At 44.7% G+C, this 12,092-nt stretch overlaps 1 protein-coding gene across 3 annotated transcripts in view; it reads right to left on the bottom strand.

The window, feature by feature from the left end:
* The window catches only part of slc7a3a (solute carrier family 7 member 3a), a 14,803-nt gene extending 2,711 nt beyond the window's left edge, over positions 1–12,092 (bottom strand). Inside the window, exons 1-11 of one of the 3 annotated variants that reach the window (XM_037118751.1) lie at positions 11,888–12,092; positions 3,331–3,946; positions 3,045–3,206; positions 2,368–2,551; positions 2,164–2,279; positions 1,549–1,771; positions 1,310–1,449; positions 920–1,022; positions 603–832; positions 342–508; positions 106–214 (exon numbers count right to left, since the gene is read on the bottom strand). In XM_037118751.1, the coding sequence (XP_036974646.1) occupies positions 106–214; positions 342–508; positions 603–832; positions 920–1,022; positions 1,310–1,449; positions 1,549–1,771; positions 2,164–2,279; positions 2,368–2,551; positions 3,045–3,206; positions 3,331–3,697 (1,801 nt within the window). In that variant the 5' untranslated portion in view covers positions 3,698–3,946; positions 11,888–12,092. Of the gene's footprint in view, positions 1–105; positions 215–341; positions 509–602; positions 833–919; positions 1,023–1,309; positions 1,450–1,548; positions 1,772–2,163; positions 2,280–2,367; positions 2,552–3,044; positions 3,207–3,330; positions 3,947–10,835; positions 11,185–11,887 lie in introns of those variants that run through there. The other 2 variants (XM_037118752.1, XM_037118753.1) reach the window with 2 other exon arrangements.

Here is a 12,092-nt window from a genome sequence, read left to right as displayed (position 1 = left end):
TGGCAAAATGTCTCCAGACTCTCAATTGTTACTTTAAATGCAACTGTGGAAAATGAAAAGAACATGTGGCTGTAGACATGGTGATTAAAAAGGACTAAGCTTTACCGATAGCCATCCAGACGGAGAAGCGGATCCATGTACTCAAGTCCAGCTGCATCATGAGGTAGATGTTGACGAAAACACTGAACAGGGGCAACCAGGGCAGCAGAGGGACCTTGAAGGGGACAAAGAAAAGTCACCATAACTCTCGTGAAATTGACCCCGTGGCACCAACTGAGGGAATCAGAGTCGACATCAGTGTAATAATTACAGCGTCACGTGGTCCTGGGTTTGAGCGTTACCTTGAAGGTGAGAGCCTCTTTGCTCTCCGGCTGCCTCCAGATGATGATGACACAGACGGCGCAGAGCAGAGTCAAAATGATGACGGGCACCACGACGCCTGCACTTCCGTCCCGCAGCTCTTGGAGACAGTTGGCCAGGATGACGCAGAGTACAGTGATAAGAATGGCTGCAGGGAGACAAGAAGGACAGAAAGTTACTAAAAGATTGTGGTGGCAAGATGCACTTTACAACATACAACTGTTTTATTCTGTTATTCTTACAAATAATAGCAGTGGTGGCGTAGACGATGGCCCCGGAGGTCTCTGTTGGGTTCTTTCCACTTGGAGAGAAGAGCAGCTTGGCGGTGAAGGTCTCTCGTAGCGGCTTCTCATCCAACTCCATGCCGGACTCGTCACCGCTGTCCCCTCCACTTACAGCCACCTTCTCTCCTTCCACCAGCTCCACCAGCTTCTCCGTCTGGCTGGATGAATTCAGGTTGCCTGGCTGGTACCTGTAAATAAATGCTATGCTTTGAAACTGTCGTCCTGGATACTTAATAACAACTTCAAGAGACTCAAAGAGAAGAAAAGGCGCCTACCTGAGGATGAGGACGCAGATGGCCACTAAAGAGTATGCCAACAGAGTTCCAATCGACATGAGATCGACCAGAGCAGCCAGGTCGAACAGGAAGGCCATGAGCGCTGAACAGGGAAGTAAAACCAGATTCATTAGAAACATTTTTCCTTGTTAAGTTCTTAAGCAAGACAGAGAGAGGAACAAAGAAGCTGCTCACAACAAATTAAACCTTAGCATTCATAAGAGTGAAGTGTCAACAGACAACAGGTCGGAGAGGCTGATAGATACAGAGCTGTGACCCAGACATACAAAGCAAAGATGGCCGATCTGAGGTCATGAGCAAACATGATAAAGAAGATACTCGGAGACAAAACACACGATCAAGAAAAATAAATAATCACAGTGAACGTACCTGCAACAATACCAGAAGCGATGGTCGCCAGAAGGGGAGTCTTTGTGCGAGCGTTCATCCTGGACAGAGTCCGGAACAGCAGCCCGTCCTCTGCCATGGCGTAGATGACACGAGGCATGGGGAACATGGAGCCGAGGAGACTGAGACAACGTTAAAAGTTAGTATTATATTGACACATTAAAAGCTTTACACTGCTGTAAAAGAGCACAGCATAGCAAGAAGTTTATTTCCTTCCTTACCTGGTGGACAGAGCGCAGAGCGAGCCCACAGCCACGATGTACCTGGCCGGAGCCCAGCCCACATGTGTGAAGGCCTCAGGCAGAGGACTCTGCCGGTCCAGCTGGTAATACGGCATCATAAGGGTCAGAGCTGCAGACACGCCGAAGTATGCGAAGAAACAGATGAGCAGCGAGGCCACGATGCCAATAGGTATGGAGCGCATGGGGTTCTTTGCTTCTTCACCTGAGGACAACAGAGAGAACGGAGCACGAAGAGGACGAGTTGATTGGAAGAGCTCAAACAAACAAGCGAAACAAAAAAGCCTGTCAATCCAGCTGCCTCGTGAGTAAAGAAAGATAAGAGCTTCAGTGGACACTGTCAGTAAGAGGCAACCAGCTACAGTAAATAAACAAACCTCTGAGCAAACAAGCACAAGGTCCGGAGCGAACACACGTGTGTGTTGTCTCATCTCATCTTTCCACTGAGATATTGTTTGTAGAGATGATCCACGAATATGTGTCAGTTTTTATGTTCATACCAATGAAGAAAGCGAGTGTGAGGTTTGTGTTTTAATGTCTGTTATCTGTGAAGCCCTTCTCTACAGTGATCGTCATGGAAATAGTAAGATTACTCACTTGTTGTTGCGATGCAGTCAAAGCCCACAAAGGCGTAGAAGCAGGTGGCGGCACCAGACAGAACTCCAGCAATACCAAACGGAGCAAAACCACCACTGCCGAATTCCTTCTCAACTCTGAGAGGCAGAAGAAAAGAGACAATCAGAAACAGATAAAACACTGTGACTACCATTTAATTTGCAGACAAAGGCAGCGGTCGTTTACTTGTTTGTCCAGGTGCCATTGGTCTGGTTGATGAAGCCGACGTAGTCGTCTTCTGTCAGCTTCCAGTTGGCCGTGTCCCCCTTAACAAACCCAGAGATGATAACGAAGCCGAGAACCACCAGATTGATGCCTGTGAAGATCTTATTCACCAGCGCTGACTCGCTCACGCCAAAGGCCAGAAGTCCTGAGTGCACAAAGTACAGGAGGTGGAGGAGGAGGGGGATGTGACGGAGAGAAGAGAGAATTCATATTTCAGCAGCAGTAACAACATGATCTGCTACGTGGGTGGACGTGTTCATCACTTCCAACATGCAATCAGTCACCAAGCCACCACTTCGCTCTAACACTGCTACTGGCATGCAACGCGAGCTGTAATATCAGTGTGACATTTGTTCTGGCTGTTACGTAATGTTTTTTTCATGAATGCTAACAATTTCTATGGCGCTCAGCTTGTGTGCTCAGTTAGTTTAGTCAAAACTTTAGAGGTAAAACTTTCCAGTATTTCAAAATAAATCAAAACAATTACAGGGAATTGGTAAGAAATTTCTTCTTTAAGGTTAAGTCGCCAATCAAATTTGACAGTTAAGAGCAAGCAAAAGTCGTAACAAAGTTTCTGTAGGTTGAACAGGTTCCATCATCTCTCATATAGAGAGCATAGTGACTGATGGTTCACTCACCAGTAAGCAGCAGGATGAGGATGAGGGCAAACAGGTCAGGGTACTCTGCCAGAACCCCTCCTGGCACCTTCATTGCCATCGAGGCTTTGAAGAAGTCAGAGATCTTCTGCTCCACCAGGTTGTCGAAGGTGGAGCTCCACGCCCTGGCCACACTGGCTGTACCTAAAAGACAAGACAGAAACGTGTCACCACAGGAAATCCTTTCAATCATTCTCCATGTTCTCGGTTTAAAAAAGTTCTGAATTGATGTTGTATCTACGTTTACAGCAAACTATAAGAAGCTCACCTATCACATAGGAGAGTATGAGGTTCCACCCCGTGATGAAGGCCCAGATCTCTCCAACCGTCACGTAGCTGTAAAGGTATGCAGAGCCCGTTTTGGGGACACGGGCACCGAATTCAGCGTAGCATAGGCCGGCCAACATGGAGGACAGAGCAGCGATGAGGAAGCAGAGGACGATGGCGGGTCCAGCTTTATCCCGGGCGACCTCGCCTGCGAGGACGTAGACACCGGCGCCGAGCGTGGAGCCCACCCCCAAGGCGATGAGGTCCAGGGTGGACAGGCAGCGGGCGAACTGGGACTCCTCGCCCCCGCAGTTTAATGCCCGGCGACGCAGCAGGGTTTTGCCAAAGTTGGACAGCTTGCTGGCCATATTTGCTGTGACTGTGTGGGCGCTGAAGCAGGCTATGTGTTTTAAACCGTCTAGTGTGGGTGTGTGTGATTGACACAGCTTAAACAGAACACGTGTGACTGGCCTGACAGTAGCAGTACTTTTGGGCAGATGGGTAGGTAAACCGAGTTCTCTTATTGGTCCTTTAGTGGAGGTGTGTTGACGCAGAGAGAAAAGGAAGTAGCAGGTCTACAGTCTCAGTATTCAGCAGCAGCAGCAGCAGATTAGGACCTGTGAGGAAACACAACAAGAAAATGATTCAGTAACTGCCAAACATTTCACACGGCTGTGGGATTTGCAACAGTGAACATTTTCCTGGAAAAACTGAAGGCACAATCACAAACTTGACACTTTCTCTCCCAACGATCAACTCGACAACTTTGTAACATAGCCGGGGAAGTTTTCTGTCGTCTGATATCGTGCACGGTGTCTCAGCAGGGTTTAGATGCATTTCAAGTGACCGCAGGCAGCACACTTTGCACGACACGAGAACTCATAAAAAAAAAAAAAAAAAAAACACACAAAAAAAAAAACAAAAAACAGTTACACAACTTCCAGGAATTCATACCTCCACCTCTCACGTCGTAGTAGCACATCGTGAGACGCAGTGGGACACAGAGAGGCCTCACGAAGACAAAAGAAAACCTACCAGGCTTACAACTGATCTTAAATTTGTCTCCACAAATAAACCTGTCCCAGCACACACCCCTGTAAAAACAAAAAGAGCACCTAGTCTGAATCCTCACCACTCCCTTACTGCGAGAGTATGCACTCCACCACTTGTGTTATGTTTTTTCAGCAGATACAAGCTGACAGGGAGAAGCCTGGGAACGCCAGAGGCTGCGAGGGGACGATATGGTTGATTTCTGCGAATATCAACAAGGATAGAGGAGGACAGCGTGAGCCAGCAGCTCGATAAAGTGAACCAGCTGCACTGTGAGAAGGTTGATAGACGGATAAAAACTGACCTTTACTCTATATCAAACCTGCAAGACAAGTTCAAATGACTAAATCCTCAGTGACTGCAACACATTTATATCACAAACTCTGATTCAGAAGGTAAGTTTAGTCTTACTGTGGCTCTACAAAGAAATGAGCAATTGCGATTTATGCTTACCGGTACTCTGAATTGTTGTCTCCCTGTCGAAGGTTTCACATCAGGACATTTCAGAGGCCTTCAAATTCTGATTTGGTTATTTAAAAATGTGATCAACACTTACAAATAGCTCATAGATTGAACTGTGCTCAATTCTAGATGGTTTATGAGTGTTTTTCTTACTTTTAGACACAAGTTTAAACTTCTGTTTAAAGATTCAAAGAAATATTTCTTTGCTGATAGTCCAAGTGAAAATGCAGTGTAGGCTCAGGCTGGTATTAAATGTGATCAAATATTTAGATATATGCAACATTTTTCACAAATTGAATATCGACCAGCTGTGTGACTCGTCATTCTTCAGTCTGACTGCAAAGTGAAAATCGAAGATGTGAACAGCAGATCAAAATCTCACTTAGCTGTAATTTATGTTACCATGATATCGTCGTCTTTATTAAGGATGAGAAAATTTGGTGATATAAAATGTTGGATGTTGCCTGGGCCTAATGCATTCTGTCTATTGTCTAACTGGCCTTTATGAAATACTATCTGCAACAAAATGATCTGAGACTCGAAGGTCATCATGATCACTCCCCCTCTATCATCATGATGTAGAAAAAAAGGACACAAACAAAAGCCCCTTCAAGGACAACAGCAAACATTTTACCTCAGTAGTAATGAACTTATCAAGTTCAGTAAAGGCTGAATGATAGGGATTACTCCTGTGCCAGTAAAGCAGATGTGCACACACTCGAATACACCGGGAACAGGTAATAACAGGCCAAGGACAGAAACATCTGACCTGAACATACACCATCTCTCTGTTTGTCTTTGGGGGCCTTTCAGACTCAATCACACAAAAACAGGTTTGACGTAAATCCCTGACTGGATGTTGGAATTGAGGGCAGCGACACAGTAAAGAATGCCGCCATGTGACATAAAAACACACCCCAGTAAAAATGTTACACCTGGAACTTATGTAAATGTTGTTACATAAGACTCTTTATTTTATTTTTACTCCAAGCTGTGGGGACACATTCTGGTTCTTGAACAGGTTAGGCTGTTTGATCCATTCCACCACATTCTCACAATAAACCAAGAAAAAGAGGAAATGTTTTTTTCCTTTTTTTCCTCCTGACAGAAAGCAGAATCATCCTGCTGCATGATTTTTTCCTTTTGAAGGACTAAAACATGTCGCTAAATAAAGTTGACTTCGAGATCCAAGCTTTGCACGTCGAGTGAGTGTGTGAATGACAGAGTGTGAATGTCTTCAGCGAGCCAACATTTGTTTTTGTCATCTCGCTACATGTCTTCACGTGTTTTGTTTTATTACTTGAGCAAGAAATGGTAGATTAATTTAGTGTTGCAACTCCAGGCACATGTCAGTCTCAGCAAAGCCATGCTTATAGTCTCCCGTGTGTAGCAGGTTTATCTTATCTGCAAATACTACACTACATTATGACCGCTACAACTGCAATAGATGAACCATTAAGAGTAGAAGAGGAAGTTTATTGGAAATAAAAAGGCTGAACTCAGTTCTCGAGGACTGAGGACAAACTTTTGGTTTCCTCTCAGTTGGAGCAATTCAAAGCAACATTATGTAGAAATTAGCATTTTGTGTAACAGAAATAAGTGATGGTGGGACGGAGTGGCTGATGCACAGTCACAAAACACTTTACCATCAACACAACTTTGAAGCTGTTATTTTAAAAAGGTAAAAAGAAGTTACGTAACGCTGCGTTAAAAAGACTCATCAGTTTTTTCCAACATGGGGCGAGCGAGGCCGCGTCAGAGGCAACGGTGCAGGTCAGAGGCTATTAATGCTGCGACACCTGATTCCTCGGTGTCAGCGCTGAGAGGGCGGATGAACGTTTCAGGCCTATCAGTCACTTCACCGGTGAAGCAGCAAAGAGGAGAAGTGAAACACAAACCAGGCAGCACAGTCACAGGGCAGTCCCTCTGTGTGGATGCACTTCTGGTTGTTCTTTTTGTTGTACCTGCTGTGCCAGGTAAAGCCAGAATTTAGGTGCTGTAAGCCTGAACACAAGGCGAAGAGAACAAGATGAAGCCACTGAGTTTGTGGGGAAAAGCTCGGAGAATCCTTGCTCAGGAGAACAAAACAAAGTTTCAGGTACAGTCAGGCGAGCTGGAATCAGCTGCAAGACACAAAAAGATGTGTCGTTTTTCACGGTACAATAACCATATCAGAGAATATCATGGTAGCACACACTTAACACTTACAATAACCTTTACAATACGCACAGTGGCACATTTTCCCACAGACAAATTAGCTTGTGGTTATAAACTTGGATAAAAAAATCTACACGGTGCGATAACTGTCTAGGTTTTATAACAATCTATAGATTGAAAGAAGTATATCGCTGCAACCTTATGTTACCTGCTGACCTGCTCACGAGTTCAGGTCACAAAGTATATGTGAGACAATTTGACAAAAGGAAGTCTTCCAGCTGTATATTATGTTATGGTCTAATTTTGGCCCGTTTCTTCTTAGTACACCGGATACATGTGCTCACAATGATTCAGTACAATGACAATATTCCTATTAATACCATAAAAATAACATAACCCATTTATCAAAGCGCTTGTAGTCTTTCCGTTTCAAAAGAGAATATCCTGCCCAGTACAGCAAAGTGTTGGGAGAAAAAAGAAGACAAACACTGTCAAACAATGAAATTAAATAATAAACAGTCGGCCCTCTGAAGACTGATGGGAAACTGGTACACGGTGGATACGCTCCCACTCCCCACTTGGTGTGACATTCCAGTAGCATTTTCCACTCGCACACCAGGAACTGAGATCTGAGAGTGTAAATGTTGTGTCAATAAACATTTAATACTTAACTACTGTGCCCAGCTGGCTGTGATCTCCACAGGGGTTCGTCCAACACATACCTTCACTAAGTAGGACAAAAGGTGCTTAACTGGAGCTATGCTGACTGTAAGACTGTCAAAATATCAATTTCTTGGAAAATGCTGCATTTTCCCTTCAAAGTAAGGTTTTCTTTCATGTCTGCAGACTAAGTCGTGGCACAGTTCCCACCGTAAGGTTGGAGAACTGCAGACCTACTTGCTGTATGACCCCATCTAAGTGGGGGTCTCATTAAAGCGATGCTGGAGCCACCTTCACCCTGCTCGATGCCTCCGTCACGTCAGCTCGTTGCTAATCTTTTCCTTGTGGTTTTCACGAGGGTGCCCGTTTGCGTAAGTGGGGCAGATTTATGCCAGGTTGCTCGGAGGTGTGGCTCACAAATGTGCCGTCTGTAAGCTCCACTACGCCACAGCCCACACACACCCACATGAAAAGACTAGTGAGCTACCTGCCGCCATTTTCTCTTCCTGTTTTACACACGACTCTCAGCGAAAAGCAAAACATTAAGTGTTGACAAGAGAGACAAGTTGATTTGCTGTATCATATCTCACTTCCTTCAGCAGCAACACAACCAGAGTATACTGAATTTTCTTTGAAAGAGCCTCTTTCTCTCAGAGGATTCTGCCCAGACTTGGGCCAACACTGCTCCGGTTACAACAGGCTTCAGGGATAATGGTCCTGTTACTTGACTTAGCGTTGCTGCAACTGCTGCCGTGGAATCTAAGAGGATTATTTGGAGAAGTAATAAACCTGCTAACCCCATTATAGCGTGTTGCTGTGCCTCATTCCACCAGGTATAAACAAGGCATGGCTTTGTTTTGACTGCCACTGTTGACAACAACAATAAAAGTGCAGCGCGGTGGTTATATGACCATTTCTGCTATGTCATAGTTGCATCGTCAAGTACCAATTGCAAACTTTGGCGTCAAAGTTCTCAAAAAGACAAAAAAGACTCCTGGGCTAAAATACATCGCGATATAATTGTCCGATTCACAAATGCAAATTAAGCGACGAGTGTTGTCAAAAATATCAAAACAGGGCTGCAGGAGGAGACTGTTGTGGATGCACGAGCACCACCCCAAAAATCTGTCACGTGCCCCTAAACATCGTCACTGGTCGCACTGATGCACCTATTATTTACACAAATTCTTGTTGTTAGTTACAATCACCGACGTAATGTATAAAGAATTCATTTAATATTATTTGATGCACCTAAATTGATGCAGTTGGACACAACAAACTGTACAGATGCGTTAGCATATTGATCTTTTCATTAAAATCTAAACTTTTATACCATCAACGTTGTGTAAAGTTTTTCCTGTGGCACTGAACATGGTAGCGAGGATCATTATTCCAAGGTATTGTGTTGGAAGTTAGAAATTGCAGTATTGTGACAACACAATGAGCCACAAAGATTTAATTTTAATCTGCAGCTTTTTTCATGCAGGAACCTGAAGCTTTTGTGTAATATGTAAATACCGGAACTTAGTGAAGGCTGACTGTGACTGGATGGGACTGAATGACATGAAAATATTTGCCTGTGAGTCAAGCTGAACTTTGTGTAACTAAATAAATGTTGACATTCAAGTCTTCAAATTTGTCCACACCTAATTTCACGTTTCTTCATTCTTCTTCTGAAAATGTGTAGCAAAACTGTTAAGTGACCCAATTTACTGCCAATCCTGCATCTACGTAACAACAATGTTCCGAGTGATAAAGCAGAAGTATGCTCACTGTTGGGTCAGCAGCTGAACAAAGGGAACATCGTGTTCAGTACCCTGTGGGGCTAAACACCCAGCGTAGAGTGCAACTTTGACCTCACGTTACCCTGGAAGGTACCTCGCATTATAACTGTCCGCACAGAGTCCGTGGACCGTTCTGTAGCCGTCACACACGCACAATGGTTTCCCAGGTGTTTGAAGTCATAAACAGTACGTTTGTATGCATAAGACACTGTGTCCTTCACATGAAGGCCGTACGTGTGGACGGACTGACCGCTGAGACTGAACTGAACGACCCTTTAAGTCACCTGGCTGAAAACCACGACTCCTGCCAAAAAAATGCCTTCGTTGTGAGATGGAATGTGACAAACCAACTGATCTGTTCTCTTTCCCATAACCAAAGCCAACAGCATTATCATTTAACTGCTGCGAGAGCAGAGCTGCAAATCTACACGTTGGAAGGATAACCTGTCAGCTGGACGCAGCTTTTCTCAGAAATCATGTCAGACGCAGATCATTGGATGTAGACTGCTGACATTAACGGTGTTGGTGCACACCCCCCTGTTATGACACGTACACAATACTATCAACTATGTTTTTCCACGGTTTAACTAGAAATAACTTAACAGACACCGGATGACTAACCAGAAATTAGCAAATAATCTTACTCAAGAGAGGCAGGGTTGGACAATTAGATGATGCAATACTGCACATATTTAACTGCAACTCTGGTAAAAAAAAATAAATAAACAAATTGCAGATGCCTTAGCAGGCATCACAATAGAGCACAGCTCACGTATAACACATTTACTATGTTTTTATACTTGGCTGGGATTTCATCATAATGATACAGCCTGCAGTGAGTCTTACCTTCATGAAGGTGTCTTCTAATTATTAACCTAACCCTACTGATTGTCAGACACAGCAAATGAACTGAACTAAAATCACCATACATTGGATGTAAATCTCTTACAACAACATAAATAAACCTGATTAGGGTTTGTTTGCAGGGTGTTGGCAACTGTATATGTACAATATTTCCCTTTTCTGTCATTTGAAGCTACTCAAGTGTAAATAATGCCAAGATCTGAAGAGAGTAAGGTGGCATGTGGGTGATGACCTCTCCCAGCCCATCACACACCTGGATCATTCATCACCGAGCAGGTTTGTCTCACACACACTGCACAACCAGACTCTCTCTACTCTTTTTTTTGGTCCATCACAGCTAATTTCACCACATTTCTTGGTTGTGGAACCGGCTGATGCAACACGAGCATGGAAACACCCCGACCGCATGCTACTACACCCGGGTAAAGAATCCTACCCGGAAGGATGAGTCACTTTCATGGCACTCACTAGTGTTTGGAATTTAGGCTACCTTAAAGGCGACAATGGCAGAAACTTAAAATAGCCTTACCTACGAGCGGTGCTGACCAAACTCGGCGTTGTTCAGCGGTCCGTTTAGCCGACAGCCCATCTGTCATGGACCGTAACACCAGCTAGCTACGTGGCTCGTCGGCTCTCGCGTGGTGCCAACGGTGCGTTCACAACTTAAGGAAATCTCGTAATTGCCCGGTCTGACGTACACATACAGCTCGTGCCGGAGGTGTTTTGTACCTGTGGTTATTTACTAACAAAGAGTGTGTCTCCTGTACAGCAGACACACTCTCTGTCGATCAATTTAAACGTATTTAAATAATACTGTGCGAGTATTCATAATTTACAACTATGAACAGAAAAGAACTTGTTGTTGTGCTTCGACTCCTTCTTTTTTTTTTTTTTTTGCAGTAACAGCTGCGTGAATCGAATCAACACATTAATAACTACGAGGTAATTAACAGTACAGTACAAGAGCAGCACCGTGAACTCAATTGATTGTTAGAATTTCGGCGCTGTTTGGGGGTCTTTGAAGGCATCATTACCGTCATCCCACGCCTTGGTTGCCCCCCCCCAACACGAGTAAGCGGGTTGTGTTCGTCGCCTCGGACCAAAACAATGAATGAAACGCGCGATGGAGGACACGGGAGAGCGTCCGTCCGTGTGTTTTTTAACAGAACACACTCGTTCAAACGTTCCCCCGCTGCGGTCACATTTCACTGACTGTTTCCTCTCTACTTTGTTTAGCTTTTCCGTGTAACGTCACATCGGTACCCGCTCAAATGAGACGCCAACCGCCGTACAAACCGTAAACTGCTGTGAATTAAAACAGAAAAAAAAACAGCGCGCGAAGCCCGTCTGTTTACGAGTTTAATTCCCCAACACGTAAAAAACTACAACCGGAGATGAGAACCGTCGCGTTTTAAACCGCGAGTGCGCCCATACAACTGACAAACGCACGAGGGAGGATTGCGTCAGTCTACGAGTACAGTAGTGAGAACACGACACACGGCGGGAAGTGTCTTCAAAACACGATTCAGAGAGAAACAAAATGACTGACCGTCACATGAAACACGGTGAAGGAGTTATTACCTTGGATGTCTTGCGCTTGGAGCGGTCACAGGACGCGGAGAGGCGGACAGAGAGATGCTGAGGCTGCGGTCGCGCTGATGAAATATCCCGCTCGGTTGGGGGAGTGCGTACGGCTTTCATCAGCGGGGCGGGGCGGGAAGTATAAACAAACTGACGCAGACGAAGGGCGGAGCTTCTATTTTTTTCCACTCATGAATGGAAGAAC

Source organism: Acanthopagrus latus, chromosome 13 (assembly GCF_904848185.1).
Source record: "Acanthopagrus latus isolate v.2019 chromosome 13, fAcaLat1.1, whole genome shotgun sequence".
NCBI lineage: Eukaryota > Metazoa > Chordata > Actinopteri > Spariformes > Sparidae > Acanthopagrus > Acanthopagrus latus.
The sequence above is the reverse complement of the archived record's forward strand: the minus strand, read 5'-3'. Positions and strand labels throughout refer to the sequence as shown.